The sequence below is a fragment of the Pleurodeles waltl genome, chromosome 9 (genome assembly GCF_031143425.1).
Source record: "Pleurodeles waltl isolate 20211129_DDA chromosome 9, aPleWal1.hap1.20221129, whole genome shotgun sequence".
In the NCBI taxonomy this organism is placed as follows: Eukaryota; Metazoa; Chordata; class Amphibia; order Caudata; family Salamandridae; genus Pleurodeles; species Pleurodeles waltl.
Window position 1 is genome coordinate 488,970,329 of NC_090448.1, and position 17,746 is coordinate 488,988,074.

General features: G+C 40.9%; 1 protein-coding gene across 1 annotated transcript in view; it reads right to left on the reverse strand.

Moving 5' to 3' along the window:
• Positions 1-17,746, reverse strand: part of NUDT14 (nudix hydrolase 14) — a 500,399-nt gene that overhangs the window by 257,180 nt on the left and 225,473 nt on the right. Inside the window, exon 2 of the mRNA XM_069207330.1 lies at positions 4,989-5,032. Coding sequence (XP_069063431.1) covers positions 4,989-5,032 — 44 coding nt within the window. The remainder of the gene's footprint in view (positions 1-4,988; positions 5,033-17,746) is intronic.

The following is a 17,746-nucleotide window of genomic DNA, read 5'->3' on the forward strand; positions in this document are numbered from 1 at the left end:
AAGGGGTAGGCTCCACTGAAGCTGGGTAAACGAGTCTGCTTGTGGAGTCAGTCATCTGCAGCTAGAGGATAAGGTGACCAGCAACTGCAGAGGGTGAGGCACAGGGTCTGCACACAATCAGATGTTGCTTGAATAAATGGTGCAACATCAAGGTCAGGCACGTGCCATGCTAGATCATCAGCAACATCATAAAAAACATGATACACAATGGAGGGTGAAGGCACACCGGCCCCTCGCAATCATCACATGCTGGTGAAAATGCAAGCTAAATGTGCAGAATCACGGGTATTTTAGGATTATCAGGAGCTGGTGAAGATGAAGCACACCGGTTTGAGGCTGCACAAAGAGAGGATGCTGATCAAGCTGAGCAGAGATTTGCAATTCCAAATCTCAGCTTACTAGGCTTTTCTGACCTCCTTATAGCAAGATGCTAAAATCAAACTCAGGGGGTTATTACAACTTTGGAGGAGGTGTTAATCCGTCCCAAATGTGACGGATATACCACCAGCCGTATTACGAGTTCCATAGGATACAATGGACTCGTAATACGGCTGGTGGTATATCCGTCACTTTACCGTCACTTTTGGGACGGATTAACACCTCCTCCAAAGTTGTAATAACCCCCTCAGTCTCTTGTATATCATACTGGTTCTTTCTATACCTGGCAGTCTGCCTCATGGTTCTTTCAGTAGTGACAGTGACAGACTTTATTCTTATTAACCGGGAAATAGTTAATACTTTAAAAAGGGAGACAGTCAATAATTCTTACTATGTCCTTGCCACTGCTGTGCAGTACACATAACAAAAGACAACCAATACATATGCTGCGGGCTACCTTATATCTAGTCATGGGCGTAACACGCTTTTAAAAATACCGAATTAACTTCAAAGTTTTCACTCATTTTTCCTTGGAACACATTAAATGAAGTGCATTTTGTTTGGACTCACCTCTATATAAACAATTGATAGGTTGTACTGATACATTCCCTTTTTTGGATTCTAGTTTGTGCTCCAACCATAAAGTCCAAGATGCTGTGAAAAATCAGGAAGCTCAAGACTTTTGAGTATTCGAGGCCACCATACTAGGCCACTGTTTTTATCCAACTGTTGTTCACTGGCTATGAGCTATTTTGAGCTTCTGAATCCAGTTCAAGTTCAACCATTTGCAATAAAAGATTCAAAGCCAGACACAGCACAATGTTCTACAAAGAACTCTAGTGCAAAAGAGGAATCAAAGGCAGCACAGGGAGACAAGAAGGGAAAAGATTACTAATTTGACTTCTACAAACCCTATGGAGTATTCTAAAGCATTATGAACTACATAATGCTGCAGGGGTACCACAACATGGGTAGCACATCAGTCATGTACGAAATCAAACACAAAATCACACTCCACATGTAATCAGGGAGAACAAGGGTGGCCAGCTATAACATCAGCTGCCACCAAATCTTACTTTTGTCTGGTCATGGGGAAAATAGTCATCATGTTAAAAATAGCAGCACTTTGGGTGGTCTTCAGTACTGCTCTAATGTCTAGTGATCTGCTGGTGAGCAACACGCCCTAAACACATATAACACTTGTGACACCGATCCCCTTATCGGAAAACATACTGAGTTTGCCACAGCAATAAAATAAGGATCAGATGGTCACAGACACTGAAAGTAAATTTCTACTCTATAATATTTTTAACATCAACTGGTATGCAATTTTGCCTATATGCAAAATGTTTTGACCACTTGAGGCTGGCTCTTAGTTTGGGCCATTTCATCTTTCCTAGTTCTACACTGAACCACTGTTCAGACAGAATGAACTTTATATTGTCATTCTAGGATAAGTGAGGTCATAATATTTTCCTCTGCTGTCATTAAAAAAAAAAGAAGAAAAGTTCCTGGAAGTTAAAATTGTATGTGTCACTGGAGTTCATGGTACTTAATTAAATATTCTGTTAAAATTGGTCTACTGTATTAATAAGGAGGAATCTTTTAGAAAGGCAACTTTGAGCAGCTCATTGCAAGATCAGATCAAATACCAATTACCCTTTGCGTCAACAGTGTTTTTGGCAGCACCGTTTTTGCCAAGTAAAACTTGGTGAAATCACGTGGGCAAACTGCACAGAATTCCAGGTTTGCACAAATCAGAATGAGTGAAAATAGTCAATTACTGTGTTACTCTCCAGTCCAACTTCCAAACTCTGAATGATGTGCAAATTTTGTTCTGGGTAAACTATCCTACCCCACACTATTGTTATTCACCAGGCCTTATCTGAAGACTTCTAACTAATACACTGCTACTGTAATGAACAAGCAATCACAGTTCTCCAGAAGTGTGCCAACATCTGGCTCTAGTTGCCATATTATGCTCCTTGAAAGAGAGTATAACTGGCCTTCATGTAATAACTATATTTTTCAATCAGTTGGTTTACATGAATTTCATATTCCGTTGAGGACCAACCCAAAAGCCCAAAGTTTCAACTTGGAAAGCAAACCAGAGATAGTTGGTTGTCGGTTGCTCAGAATTTAGTATTAGCTTTAGCTGTGAAGGTATGATGAAGTTCAGACTGTGGTCTAGCAAGTTGGTTCCCAACTTAGTATGGTTCCCTTTGGAAGTAAGTGGATCCAAGTGACAGCACTGAGCTGTGTGAGTCATCCGCCCCGTTATTATGGGCAAGTCTACTCAAAGAAACACCAGAATGGTGATGTCTGCATGCTCGTGCATCCAAAGACAGTCAAGGCTGATGATCTTTGTTTATTTTTGAAGGTGTAGACTGAACAGTGAAGGTGTACAGGCAGGCCACACTGTAGACTGTGTTTATGACAACCTGAGGCAAAGCCAAGAGAGTCTAGTACTGCAGAGTGGCAAGATGATCGCAGTAACAGTAGTGCACTCCTTTCCTTTCGTTACTCTAAATACACAGTTGTTAGAAAGCATTGATATATTCATTTTTTACGGGTTCTGTTTGGATAGGAGCGCTACTTGGTGTCCCTATTTCTCTTTTAACCTACTGGTCTTGCTCTTCCCCAATTCCTTTTATAATTTTTGCCTAGGCTTTTCTGGTACATTTTCTATTTTGAAGGCTTTTTTTTAGTTCTCAACATGTTTCAAATTAAGATCTTGGATTTAAAATATGTTTTTGATAATATCTGCATTTTCAAAAAGTCTAATGCAGGGGTCTCCAAGCTTTTCAGCATGAGGGCTGCATCGCGTATTTTACAAATATTCACAGGCCAAAAATATCAGTTTTATAAAAGTCTGAATAAAAATTAAATGAATGATTAAAGGATATACACTCCCCTGGTCTTCCTGGAGCAGCTACAGGAGCTGTACTGGAGCACAGATGTTCCGGTAAATCCAGCTCAAGGAGGGAGTTCTCTCAACAGTGTCAGTCTGTCTCAGTTTCACCTGTCTGCCCTTCCTGCCCTATCCCTGTTGTGCCTGGCTCCAGCAGGAGTTATTATCCATGCGAAGAGCTGTATATTCCCTCTCTCTCTGCCTGGTGAGGTTCACCAGGGGTTTTACCATCCACTGCTCTGTCCTCCGCTCTGATGAGTGTGAGTACAAGGCCGATCCGTCTGTCCTTTGTCCTGTCCCACTGCTGCCCTTGGGTAGAAGAAGTCCACACTGTCTGTCTTTCCTACTCTCTCACTGAGGGCCGTGGATCTGTAGGAGTATTGCCCCCTTTTGTAGGTCTGTGTAGCCCTGTCCCCCCCTCTTATAGCTCATTTATTGTCAATGAGTCACATGGCTCGTATGTAGTTCCCCTATGAATGTTATTCTATGAGCAGGGAGCTGTGCCTGTTGTCTGTCTGTCTTTTCCTCTCACCCTGCCTACCTTGCACCCATTTTGTCGGTCTCCCCCTCCTCTCATGCTGCCTTGGCAGCTCCAGTGTCTGCAGTTGAACCAAAATGCCTCCCTTCCCCCCCGGGTTGCCCTAGAAACCCCCTCCACTGGGAGGAGAGGAGGCCAGCAAACCTGGTGCCGCCATCAGCATCCGTGGCCCGAGGAGGTACTAGTGACCAGTTGACGCCTAGCACCAGGATCTTTGAGGCAGCGACCATAGCAACCAGCTTCACCCATTACCAGTGCATTCTGGTACAAGTGGTCCTGCTGTTCATTGTTAAAGGGTTTCTTTGCAATTTCAGATATGTACTTTCTTTTCATATAGGGGATACAGTTGTTTGTTTACCAAGAGTCCTCTGCGTCTTGCACCTGTTTATGCCACGCACTGAAAATGTAGTTGTCTTTGTTAACACTGGTAAAATATTTTAGAGTCAAGGTCCTAGACTCTAAAATATTTCAAGTTGCTGCGGACCGGATAAAATCTTGTAGCGGGCCAGATGTGGCCAGCGGACCGTAGTTTGCAGACTCCTGCTCTAATGCAATAAACAATTCCATTGGTAACATTCTTTTGTTTAACAGTAGTCTTCAAATTGATTCCAGAATGTACAAGACTGGACATTGAAACTGCATTTCCAACTGAAAAACTTGAGTCAAGATGAAGGAATGCAGTTTTAGAAAAATAAGCAAAGAGCACAAGTAGTTCATGTTCTACATGATCGAAGAATTGGCGGTTAATGAAGTTATTTTAGGTTCTTGAGACCAAAACTCCAGTTTACAAATATAACTTTTGAACACCACTTGTAATCTTAGCCAAAATGCATTTATTCCTGTTAGTTTTATTATGACGCTGAAGGGCCAGGAAAGAACAGTAAAAAACATGCAATACATCAATAAATCTGGTAGTAAGGAATGATAAAGAGAAAAAAATAGACTTACAGAGTAAGATGGGATCTGAAAGCATACTTGAAACAGAATCTTAGTTATCACCTTAACTGTGATGACTATTGAAAATAAAGTAAAAACATGCTGCACTCTCTACAGTTTACGCGCTCAAGGCAAGTCAGCATTTAGCTAGCAATGACAACTGAAGCAGAATAGAAAAAACAAAAAAACAAGTAACATGATGAAGTATATTTTAATCAGGTCTACCTGTCATGTGTTCTCATAAAATCCCAGCATTTTTTGGTTCCATCCTACAAGCAAAAGAAACTGTAGTGAGAAGCTCCAAAGAAACTGACTGAACAATTAAAACACATTTGATATGAAACCATCTGCCATCTTATTTTCTAAATCGACGGACACATGCCTAAGCAAAGAACTTACACAGGTCAAAACACCTGCACAGCACTGTATTTAAAGATAGAGATCTTCATTGCCATCAGTATACTCAGCTTAACACACGGTGATGGATGAAAATGCGTTTTTTTTTACATTTGTGTTTTGTGCATTCAAAGTGTTTGCATCCAGGTAGTCTAAAGTATTATTGACCTTTCCATAATGTAATGTTAGTGAGTGTGAATTATCACTCTGTAAAGAATAAACAGACCATTGGTATCCACGTTTATTTGAGGAGGGTAGGATCTACGCAACATTTTCAGGATAACCCACAATTATGTAAATTATTCTCATTCAGAGTCGCAGTATGAGAATGTACACGCTGAAACTATCCTGAAAATTGGTCCTAGACTTGGCCATGAATGGCCAAAAGCAGAATATTGCTGCAGCAGATCTTTGGTAGTTTTGTGAATTTTCAAAAACTAGTTTGTGTCTTTGGGTTGATGGGCAAGGCAATCTATGGCTTTGATATTGTCAAAGCAAATCTGCTGCGAAATCTTACAGTCCATCTTTGTCCTCCCCTAAATTTTGAACATCCAGAAGCACAGTGTTTTAGGTTCCTATGTTGTGCTGCTTAAGATTAAGTGAGGAACAGTATTAATATTTTTTTTAAGGGGGGTGTTTTCTATGCAGTATCCTTGTGGATGGTCACTGGGGTTGTAAAATCCAACACTATTGGGGCTCCCTGCAATGACTTTGTCTGCTGCATGTTTTGTCCTTCCTAATTGTGATCCCAGTTTCTTTTTTCACATTTACATTGACTTGATAAAACCCAGCGTCTACCTTAGCCACCTGAATGACTATTTCATTCGGAGGTACATTTATATTTTCTCAATGAATATTTTTGAATATTTAGGAGACTGGTGTAATAACGACTGTTTACAGCTGTATTAAACAACTGAGGGGACAGCACAAAAACTCAAAGACCTTGTAAAGGGCAGATTCCACGTTGAGAGGTATAGCAACACAATACAACCTGATTTGTTTTCACTTTAAGGTGAAAGCTATCCAAAGTAGGTCAGAGACACAACGTTAGCAAGTCCTTTACATTTACACCTCAAGATTGATGGTATAGAAGGTCGTTAACACAACACCGAACAGGCACCATCATGAAGTCCAGTCACTTTCATGAGGCCGTTTCTCAACTGCGTATCACAAGTTAAAATTATAGCAGATACGTTCACCATTTCAGCTTCCCAAGTTCGATAATATAAGAGTGGCATATATAAAGTAACACTAAAACTAAATAAGCTATGAATCAAATATTTACAATAGCATTTTACCCTTAAACTACGCTCGGTGTGCTACATATATAGGACAATAATTGTTGATAGTTAAGCACATAATTTAAACATTAGATTTTTGTAATGATGAGCAACAGAAATATATTTCAGATATTATGAACCATACAGTCATTGCTGAAGAATTGCTATTGGAAAAGTACAATGTGCATTCATTTCTGTGGACGCAACTACATTTATTTAATGGATCATTAGTGGAACGTATTGAGATGAGGCTTCACGGCCTTTCAAGCAGTTACACTTAGAAATGAAATGCAGCCTGTAGAGGTGAGGTGACTGTGGTGTAAATAGGTTGACAGAGAAATGACTAAAAGTAGTTGAAACAGTGTTGGTTAGGGAGTGAGACAGATACTGACATTGAAAAGAGCAGATTAAAAGGCACACCAACTAGAACTGTTTATTAATTTACTTATGAAAAAGGTTGAAGTTCTCCAGGCTGAAGAAAGGAATCTTTGAGTTCTGAATACAACCAGCATTGAACTTGAGAAGTATTTCATTGCAGAAGTTGCATGATTAATGTGAACTGTCATCCACAAATTAAGAGAAAGTCAGGGAGTTACAGCTATTTATCTTAGCCAGTGCAACTTTAACCATGTGACATGAAGGTAAGCTTGTAAATACTTGTTTTCCTTGAAGTTCAGTAAAAGTAATAAGATAGTCAAAAGATTTTTTCTAAATCACCATGGTTAACTCAGATTTGAAATGAGAGGCAGTTGGAAGATAATTGTTTTCTATGTATTCACCAACATTACCAGATCGTATTTAAAAGACTTCACAAGAAAGGTTGTTTTAACCATGCTGCTTTTTAACTACAATGTCCAAATTAGCTATATCTAACGGTTAACTGAAAGACAAAAGGATAAAACAACATGGATGAATGATGGGGAGGCTTAAGCGAAACTTGAAACTGGAAAAAACACAGCTGCTTCCAATAAATGAACTCAAGTGTATATTAAGGAAAATTAGATCAACAAATACAATAAATTGGGTATTTATTAAGACATTTTAGAAGTATAGAATAATGTATGACTGTTTGTATTCTAGAGGATAGTCTTGGAACCCGCTAAATATTGTGCTCAAAGTAATAACTGGCATTATTATCTCCTCTTATTTCCTTCAAACTATCTCGTATAGGGTTTATCAGTTACTCTATTTAAAGGACAATGGGTGCCCACCAAACTAAGAGTTACATGTTTCATTAGAGGACCCCAATCCTCACTCGTGAGAAGGCATTTTCTCGTGAGTGGGATCACCTCCTTAAGTAGAAAGGCCTTATGTTTCAGATATAGGACAGAGAGAGAATTAGTGGAACCAGTCACGGATTGGTATTACTGGGTATTGGGCGTTTCTCTGGTGGGCTTGCAGGGTGGGGCTGGTTTCTCTGCTAGAAGAGGCTGGTTTAGATGATGGGGACCGGCCATCCAGATTCCTGACAGCAGCACTTATAAATAAGCAACCTAAATTGAATGTTTTAAAGCATGGTTAAACCTTTTGTGTTTGTATTTAAGCGATTCCTGTCTCCTACAGGTAGGAACGTGGTTGGCTGCCCCCCACTCTGCCTCCTGAGACATGCTGTTTTTTAACACTAGTGATAAAAAATAAACTGGGGTGTCCGCTCGGAAGTAATTTTAACACATTTCCTAGAACAAGAATTTAGGGCCACATAAACAAAGCATTTTTCTAGTCACAAACCGTGTGCGACTAGAAAACTGCTTTTTGGGATCTTTAAAGCTAAATTGTGATTCAGTAACTTGTTACCGAATCACAATTTTGTTTTTTCCATTCCGTATTAGGACAGGGTGTGCTGAGGGCATCCGTTCCTAATACAGAATTGGCAAGGCATGTATGAATGTTTTGCAACCAAAATGCGGTCACAAAACATTCCCATTTTACCGCCAAAACAAAGTTGATGGTAAGCCATTGACAAATGGGAAGGGGTTCCTAAGGGACCCCTTTCCCTTTGAGAATGTTGGAGAAAATATTTTTTAAGAGCAGGCAGTGGTCCCACAGACCACTGCCTACTCCTACAAAATGAAACTTAAACATAATTTTTTTTTTACTATTTAAACGCAGCCTGCTTTCTTTTAAAAAAAAAAAAGTTGCTTTATTCAAAAGCAATTACAGACATGGTGGACTGCTGAGCCAAGCAGGCCACCATCCCTGTGATGGTTACAATTACTAATGGGTTGCAAATTGCGTCCTACCTCATTACTATCCATGAGGTAGGTCCTTTTGTGACTCACTATGAATCGCAAACGAAAAATTAAAGGGTTTCATACATCTGAATTAGCAATTTCTTAATTGCGATTCACAGGAAATCACAATTAGGAAATCGCTAATACAAATGTTGGTACATGTGGCCCATAATTACCTATATAAACCATTCTAGAGTGCCTGTATTTTATCTTTACCCAAGAGACTTACAATTATATCCTGGTGCAACTCAGTGCTAGAATTTATATTGCACATTTAATACCTTAAACAAAAGCACATCTCAAGATGCTATCAACAAATTTGAAGGCCTACCATTCAACAAAAAGAAAGATATACTCATCACTACATATCCAAGCAGTTCATACCAATATTTCTTAAGAATGAACCCTACAGATAATAACATTTATGTACAGCAAAGGGAAAGGTCATGCTGTGTATCAATCACTTTATTGTAAAACTGGCTCATATTACTGTCAACATTAAATGTTCACCTTTAATTCACCACCACCAAACAAAAGCTGTAGGCAAGGGAAGCAGCTCGACTCCAGCAATAGTCGATTTTTAATAACTATAAAACTATTTGTTTATTTTTCCAGATTGTCTCACCTCCATGATACAGTATTAGTCTTTCATGGCCTGATTACGAGTTTGGCGATCCCCAAAAAAATGCACTGTGGTCCCTAGACCTCCATATTACAATGCAAAGAGGCAAAACTGCCACTCAGCAATCAAAAAGCTAGACAGCCAGTGGTGCAACAGTCTTGTATCTTGGCGGTTTGATCTACAGCGGCATCAGAACTGCGGCCAACAACCAAGCCTATTACAAACACACAGTCACCGAGGCGGTCTCCTCGTGACAGTTACCCAGTGGCGGTCGACCACTGCGGTATACATCCAGCAAAGTAACAGAGAAGTGCACATTGGATGAATCCAAAAAACAAACAAAGCTGACAAAGATTGGTCCAGTGGACACACCTGCAAACCACACTTTAAGACACACATCTTCACTGACCACAATCTTTTGCATTTCCAATGGACTACAAAGAAGACGGACCACCATTCTCTCATTTTGTCATAGATTTGGTACCCCTATTTTCACCATCGCATTTAACACCTCGCACACACTGTTGCCCATTCACTCCTTATTGCACTTCTCTTGTTAATCAAGTCCCTATTACCCACTTTAGTTGTCCACCATGTCACGTGCCAAAAATCCCAGTTTTTCTGAAGATGAGTTGACAGTCATGTTGGATGAAATCATATGAGTAGAGCCACAATTGTTTGGAGGCCAAGTTCAGCATACACCTCTCAGCAGGAAAATGTAACTGTGGCAAAGGATAGTCAACAAAGTGAATGCTGCAGGCACTAAACCTGCACCCAAAGGAGGACATTAGGGAAAGGTAAAACGACAGGGGGGGGCAAGGTCTGTTCCCTGGCATCCAGGTAACAGATGGAGGCCATTAAAACTGGCAGTGGCTGTCCCAGTGCCTCATTAAGACTCTTTGCCTGGGAGGAGAATGTCTTGGCCATCCTGAGGGCTTGACAGGAATACCTGGGGGAGTGGAGTCTGGTAAGTTACCACACAAAAAGCATTGCAAAAATGCAATGTCCTGCATGCTCACAGCTCAGCTTTTGCCACTGTGTTGTTCATGTACTTCACCAACTTTCAATACCCTGAGTATCTGAGATGTAACACTGTCAATGTGTATTGTTGGACCCAACAGCACAACTACCAAAGCCCACCACATACCATACGTTGAAATGATGCCTGTAAGTCTTTCAATATCAAAAAAAGCATCCCCCTGAATTATGGTATGTCTCAACATGTAAATGTATGCTCAAACCTAAATGCAGGCTACCTACAGATATGTAATACCCAACATTTGTCAAGTGGTGGGAAGTACAAAGAGTGACATGACTACGATTATCATGAGCCCCTGTCTCTGTAACTCCAACTACCAGCCCAGTGTGCCCTGTTGGTTAACTCTCAAATGAAGTTTACTCACCTGGGAGGATAACATTTGTAAAGTGTTGGTAAGTAGAGGAAGTGACCTGACTGCTACTACCAAGAGGCTGTGTTTTTCTAACTCCAACCACCAGCCCAGTGTTCACTTGCCCAACTATCCCTGTTTGTTAACTCTCAAATGAAGTTTACTCGCCTGGGAGGATAATATTTGCCAAGTGTTGACAAATAGAGGGAGTGACCTGACTACAACTACCTGGAGGCCTACGTCTGTAATTCCAACCACCAGCCCAGTGTTCACTTGCCCAAACATACCTGTTTGTTAACTCCCAAATTAAGTTTACTCACCTGGGAGGGTATCATATGCCAAATGTTGGGAAGTAGAGGGAGACTCCTGACTGCAACTACCAGGACACCCTGTTTCTCTAACGCCAACCACAAGTCCGGTGCTCACTTGCCCAAATACCCCTATTTGTTAACTCTCAAATGAAGTTTACTCACCAGGAAGTGAGCATCATACAGATCATGTTCAAGTCAGAGACATGTTTGTCTACCTAGCCCCATCTTGACCTGTTAACCCAAGATGAAGCTACTGAGGACAGGAATGACACTGTATACAACAAGTATTCTCAAGGCCTCAAGTTGCATTACCAGATTGGTATTGGCAGCAAGCACATTGACATAGCACTGCACACATGATGACTGCAGTCACCTGTACAACAAATTCTTTTGTTTGCCCTTATCTCACTCAACTAGGCCTCCAAATGGTCAAACGCAGATGCTGCCCCTCCACAGTGTTGGCTTCACCGTTGGTCATTTTCATTCCATCATCCAAAGTGCAACTGATCTGCACATCTCATGAGCTGCTTCAGTGAACTAGTTTATTAAAGCTTCACACATGTCATGTCAAATACCCCAATACCGTGGTAACATTAACCTACAACGTAAGAATTTCCAAAGTCTCTGCTTATTGCAATACAAAACATTTGGAGGTAGATGTCACACTTCAACCAGTTACAATGTACATTCTTCATCAACAGGTCGAGCTGTCACTGGGCACCCAGAGGCCACCCAACAGACTACCACTACCCCCCAGATGAAGCCCTCAGTGATGACAACTGTCCTGGACATGTGGATTTGATGGAACGTCCTGGCCCATCCAGGCATCCTGGTCACACTGCAAAGTGAGTCTCGAGGGGGTAACATGGCTGCCAGCTAACGTGCCGGTTGGGAGATTCCTTATCTCCAGCGTGTAAATGCCACTATGCAGTATTAATTAGGTCCTTTCTCAAGCTCTCTCAACCCTGGAGTGCTGGGATCGCATGGGCACCTTATCAACCCTCATCTTACCTTTGATTGGACGCAGTGACTGCATGGCAGCGTCTCCAGGATCAGCTTCAGGCTCTCTGTGGTCACAGGCGGTGCCGCACTTACGTCGGGGTCGGCTCACAGTGGCCCACATCTGCTTCCGGGGCTACGCAGTCTCACCCAGCAGAGCCAGTGCAGGCAGGACAGGATTAGATTGTGTGCTGGAAGTCACCAAAGTGGCTGGGGAAGTGACCTGGGCAAACTCTATGAGCCCCAAGAAATGTGCTGGGCCGTGCACTAAGAAGCATCAAGACACGCTGAAGTCCCCTAGTGCTGCAAGAAAGACTGTTTCCAGGAGGAGAGAACGGCAGGCTGCTACCAACCTAACAGAGTCTGATCTCTCAGGAACTATAGGAAAAAACAGATATACACTCAAGAACACTCGGTTAGGAGCACCACATTTGCAGAATACATGGAAAGACTTGAAGGATCAACATCCAAATAGGGTGATTATTTTGCCTCCACAGGTAACACGCACATTATCCCCAGCCCTCATACAGATTTCCAGGCCCAAGCACCAACTCAGGTAAGGAGGCAGAGAGTAACTAGAACTACAAAAGATCTAAAATGCTTACCAGGAGTAAAGTTAAAAAGTACGCCATCATTAAGGTCATATTTTAGAGTGCGAGGTACGGAATCCCAGGATACAGCCTCTAGGTTGACTCACTCTTAGCCTATCCAGAGTAAGGACCTTAGCAATTTAACCCAAAATATTCAGCTAGCGATGGCAGGTGAGCCTGATCTCCCTCTGCCAAATCACTTCTCAGCTCTTTTCCAGGTCTCCTTAGAGGGGGGTATTTCCATTGAAGAAACTCAACTAGCTTGCATAGTGGACAAGAAAACATCGAAGAACAGGGAGTCATTGGATATGAGCTCCCTACTACTCACCTTGTCAAAAAAAGATTAAAGACAAGTTTGCAGTCTCCAGAGTACTGAAGCAAAAAGTCAGGAGGCCTGTGAAAAACTTGAGGCCAAAATGGCAGCTATTATGGAGAGGGTATCCACTATGGATGCTTCTCTTGGAGTACTACGGGAGGAGGATAAGACTAACCATAAAGAGATTCAAGTGCTCAAAGAATAAGAGAAAGAGCTTAGCGAGAAATTAGAATCATTAGAAAATGACTGCAGGTGCATTCCAGAGGTGGGAGAACGCAAAAACTTGCTGCTTTGATCAAAGAGTTTATCCCAGCAACTAATTCTTTAAAGCTCGAACAGGACATACAAAGGTCCCATCGAGATCCATTCAAAAGGAACTCTAAGAGAGAGAAACCCAGGAAAATTCTAGTCCACTTTTGTACTTATTTAATAAGAGAGCTAATCAGTACAGAAGGAATGAAAGTAAAATGTTTTAGGAAAAATGATCGGTCCTTCATAATAAGACCAGATTTATCAAAGATAACTCAAATTCAGCAGTGGCAGTTGGGCAGACATATCCAAGAACTGAAATGATTGGGAGCCACTGCACAGTTAAAATTCCCAGCGACATTCAGAGTTATATGGAACAACACAATGTATAATATGAAAGAAGAAACCGAGGTTGAGGGTTTGATCAATCTGATAAAATCACAGAAAAGTTCATAAGAGGATGAACTGAGGCAGGGAGCTGAAGGAGTACGATGTACTGCCCCATCTGGACTCCGGGAGAGTTTCCCAGGGAATGCAAGGGAGGAGGGCAGGGGCTATATGCGGTTTCTGAGGTTTAGTGGTCTATAGCCATTTTGAGCAGAAGGTGGGGGACATGTGTGAGAAAAGTTTAAAAAATGATAATCCTCTTTAATGATGGAAAGTTTAGATTAGGCGGGGGTGATTTGTCGTGATGTAGCACAAGATGGAGAAGGAAGTAAAAAAGGCCCAAAATATAAGGGTGTTAACCTAGAATGCAAATGGTTTAAGGGTACAAAATAGAAGAGGAAAGATTTTGGATTTGCTGAAACTCTCCGATAATGATATTATAATATTGTAGGAATCACATCTTTGGCAAGAGGGATAGAGGAGGTTCTAAAGAACCATAAATGGATCAGTCAACTTGCTTGTACTAATCTATCCTGCAATGTAAAAGGGGGGGGGGGTGATCCTCTTAAATTCCACAGTAGCTAGGTTACAGAGTTTTGTAGCAGATTCAGGTGGCAGCTGGATAATTGTTAATGTCAAAATCCTTAATATTGTTTTTTTTCTTTGTAGGATATTATGGCCCTAATGTAGATGACCCGTCCTACCTTAGGAAACTATATAAACACTTGCTAGGCACAAGGACTATTATCAGGGGTAGGGATTTTAATGCATTATTAGATCCTGTTTTAGACAAGTCCTCTACCAGACCAACGGCAAACTTGCCAAAAATGAGGGAGTGTATACATCTGCTGATGAAAAACCTGAGATTGATCGTTATTTGGAGGCAATGGGTGGGACAGAGAAGAGAATACATCTGCCAGAATAAAAAATATGCCCATGCTTCTAGAATAGACTTATTTTACCAGATATAAAGATAAGAAATAATATAAGGAGGACAGTACATCAACCAGAGTACTTTTTGAACCACTCAGTGGTAAAACTGGAGTTCTCTATGTAATGTTCCCAAACCACTGCAAGGTGGACCTTAGACAGCAGCCTACTAGGAGAGCAGGGAATTGTAAATGCATTGAAGAAACATACAGAAAAGTTATTTGATTTAAATAAGGCCTCTGCTTCCAGGCATATTGTGTGGGATGCATTCAAAGCTTGTATTGAAGGGAGGCTGAACATTTACGCAACATACAGGAAGAGAGAAAGTAAGGATCAGCTTAGAGACTAAGAGCAGAGAATAGAAGAAATTCAAAGAGAGCTGGCAGATTGCGTTCATCCCTCTGCAGAGTCAGAGGTTCATGGCAGACTAAAGAAAGCTAAGGGACACTTAGCAGAATACCTGGAGAGAAAGGTGCAGAATCAGTGGAATGCCAGTAAGATGGCACACTATGAGTATGGTGAAGGGTGCAGGAAACGTCTGACTTGGAAACGAGGCAGGGCAGTGTCCGGAATGTAGCCAAGGAAATAGAGATAGATGGCACTAAAAACGTTGTATGAAGATCACGATATAGAGAGGGACTTTATGGGTTTCTCCCATGATTTATACACTGATGACATGAAGGCAATGAATGCAGGGATTGAGGATTAGTTAAGGCAGGATTGTTTGCCCGTAGGTCAGGACGAGCAACTCCCCCTCAACCAAGAAATCACAGCCCTTGAAGTAGATAAAATATTAAGAGGGTTAAATAAGGGGAATGTGCCAGGGTCTGATGGCATCCCAAATGAGTTACATAAGATCCTTAGGGAGGAACTTACCACTGTTCTAACTAGCCTACTGAACATCATTTACATACAACACCATCCTCGTCCGACGTCATGGAATGATGCAATCATAACACTGATTTCAAACCCTAATAAAGGCCCAAAGAAATGCAAATCATTTAGACCTGTATCCTTGCTCAACAATGATTACAAGATATATGCAAGCATATTAGCTAAAAGATTAGAAAAGGTATTAGGAGATACCATGCATGAAAATCAAAAGGACTTTATGAAACAAAGGCAGCTCTATGAGCTGATTCATGATCTGGTAAGCACGATTGATGTAGCTATGGTAACAAAATCTCCTTTGTCGGTTATAATGGTAGATGCAGCCAAGGCTTTTGATAGGGTCAGCTGGCCCTTTCTATATGAAGTGGTCCAACAATATTGCTCAAGGGAAATTTTTCTCAAAGCAATAAAGCTATTTATGACACTCCATCAGCCAGGATATTGGTCAACTGTTCTCTCACCTCACAATTTCAAATAGGAAGGGGTACCCTCTGTCTCCGTTACTATTCAACCTCTATATAGAGCCACTAGCCAGAAGAATAAGGTCTGAACAGAAAATCCTCCCCTTTCAATATTTCGATTGGATTAAAAAAGAAGCTTTAAATGTGGATGATTTGATAATTTATACTCAAGATCATCGTTCCCCTTAATAATCAATCCTTTAAGTGACTTTGGGAAAGTTTCTGGCTATGTAGTCAATAAGGAAAGACGCACTGGTAAATGCATTAAGTTTCACCAATGAGATTAATACATTTTATTGTTGTTGTTAGTTGTAGTTTGTTGAATAGTTGTGCAATATAAGTTAGGAAGCCGCATCTAAGAGCTGGCCGTCTTCATGCCGAGTGTGGTTAATTACCTTGGGAAAATGTGACACTGGAAGTAACATCAAAATGAAACACAAGGAAGCCTATTAATTACAAAGCTGAAACGGGGAGAGGAATCAATCAGAGGCTCAAACGGCTAATTGATATCACGACCCTAACATCATGCGGTGCCTCAGAATACAATAAAATGTAACACAAAAAAAGAAAGAGTAAACAGACCCAGTCCTGCTTTTCACATGACCCTGCGTCATGAATCTCTTATAAAAGAAGTTCAACAACAGTGGCTGCGCCAGCCTCGAAACAAAAGTGAGCACTAGAGAGGGTGTCTGCTTTGGCCTCGGAGGACTGCTAAGTGAGTGTTGCCCCGGGGGAACTGGTGAGTACCAAAACCAAAGCGGATGTACACAGTATTTGGGCTTTGGGATGCAGATAACACCAAACACACAAGCACATGAGGAAAAAAAAAAGCATTGGTAAATGGAAGAAAATAGCATGACAGCCAAAAGAAACGGAGGGAAAGTAAGTGACTAGCACAGGAACCAATGAAAGCAAGGAAAAAAGGGAGGGTGGGATCTAAGCCCCTTTTGAGATTTATATTAAATATGTTAAATTTCACAAGCACAGCACAAGCGCTGTGCAGGCGAAACCTAAAAACAGAGGTCATAACGTGGATTGAGTTATTGGATAGTTCTTTGGAAAAGTCAGAGATTAGATATCTAGGAATACGTGTGCTTAAAGATATGGATAAAATGGTGCATGTAAACTTCAGCAGGTTTATGCTGGAAACCAAGAAGCTGCTGCAATTATAAGCGTATCTTCCCCTTTCTATTCTAGGGCAGGGCTCAAAAAATCTACTCGACCATTCACTATGGCGAGTCTTATTTGATCAGGTCTAGTTTTAGGACTTACTCACCCCTTCTGGCAAGTTGGCAAAGAACAGGTGTTGTGTTCAGTTGAAAAGTGTAAAGGCAATAAAAGATGCCTTAAAATCTTGTTCTTATGTCACATTTGCTCTGTGTTCATAGACAAAGGTCAAAAGTCAGTTTGTCTTACAATTGATTTTTCTTCTGACTGCATAGTTCCAGGACTTTGTAAGGTGAACTGTGTGGCCTGTGGTTTAGAGTGTGAAATAAAAGGAATTAGGGTATCCGGGTTTTCCTAAGGCACAACATTTAAATGACTAAGTTAAATGACTAATGGAAACATTTCAAAATACATTCCAGTAGTTGTGAAAGCCCATTTTTTATATTTCTCTGTGATGAAAAAAGTATTTTAATGGAATGAAAAGAAATGAGAATCCTTTAAGTGTTGATGTGCAAAGGATATGTCTTCTGAAACCCAATTTTCACATGTTGTTTATACGATATAGTTTTAACAGTAAAGCTGCAAGTTAGTTGAAAGGTTTTTGGTATTTCTTGGAAATTTAGTGTGTGTAGATGACAATATGCTACCAAATCATGGTTCAGTAATACATTTATTAAATGTGAGTGTTTAAACAAACTGAGAAACTATCCTGTCCTGATGCCAATGCTGTTAGTAAACTAAAAGAAGACAGAGGTCATGTGCCCC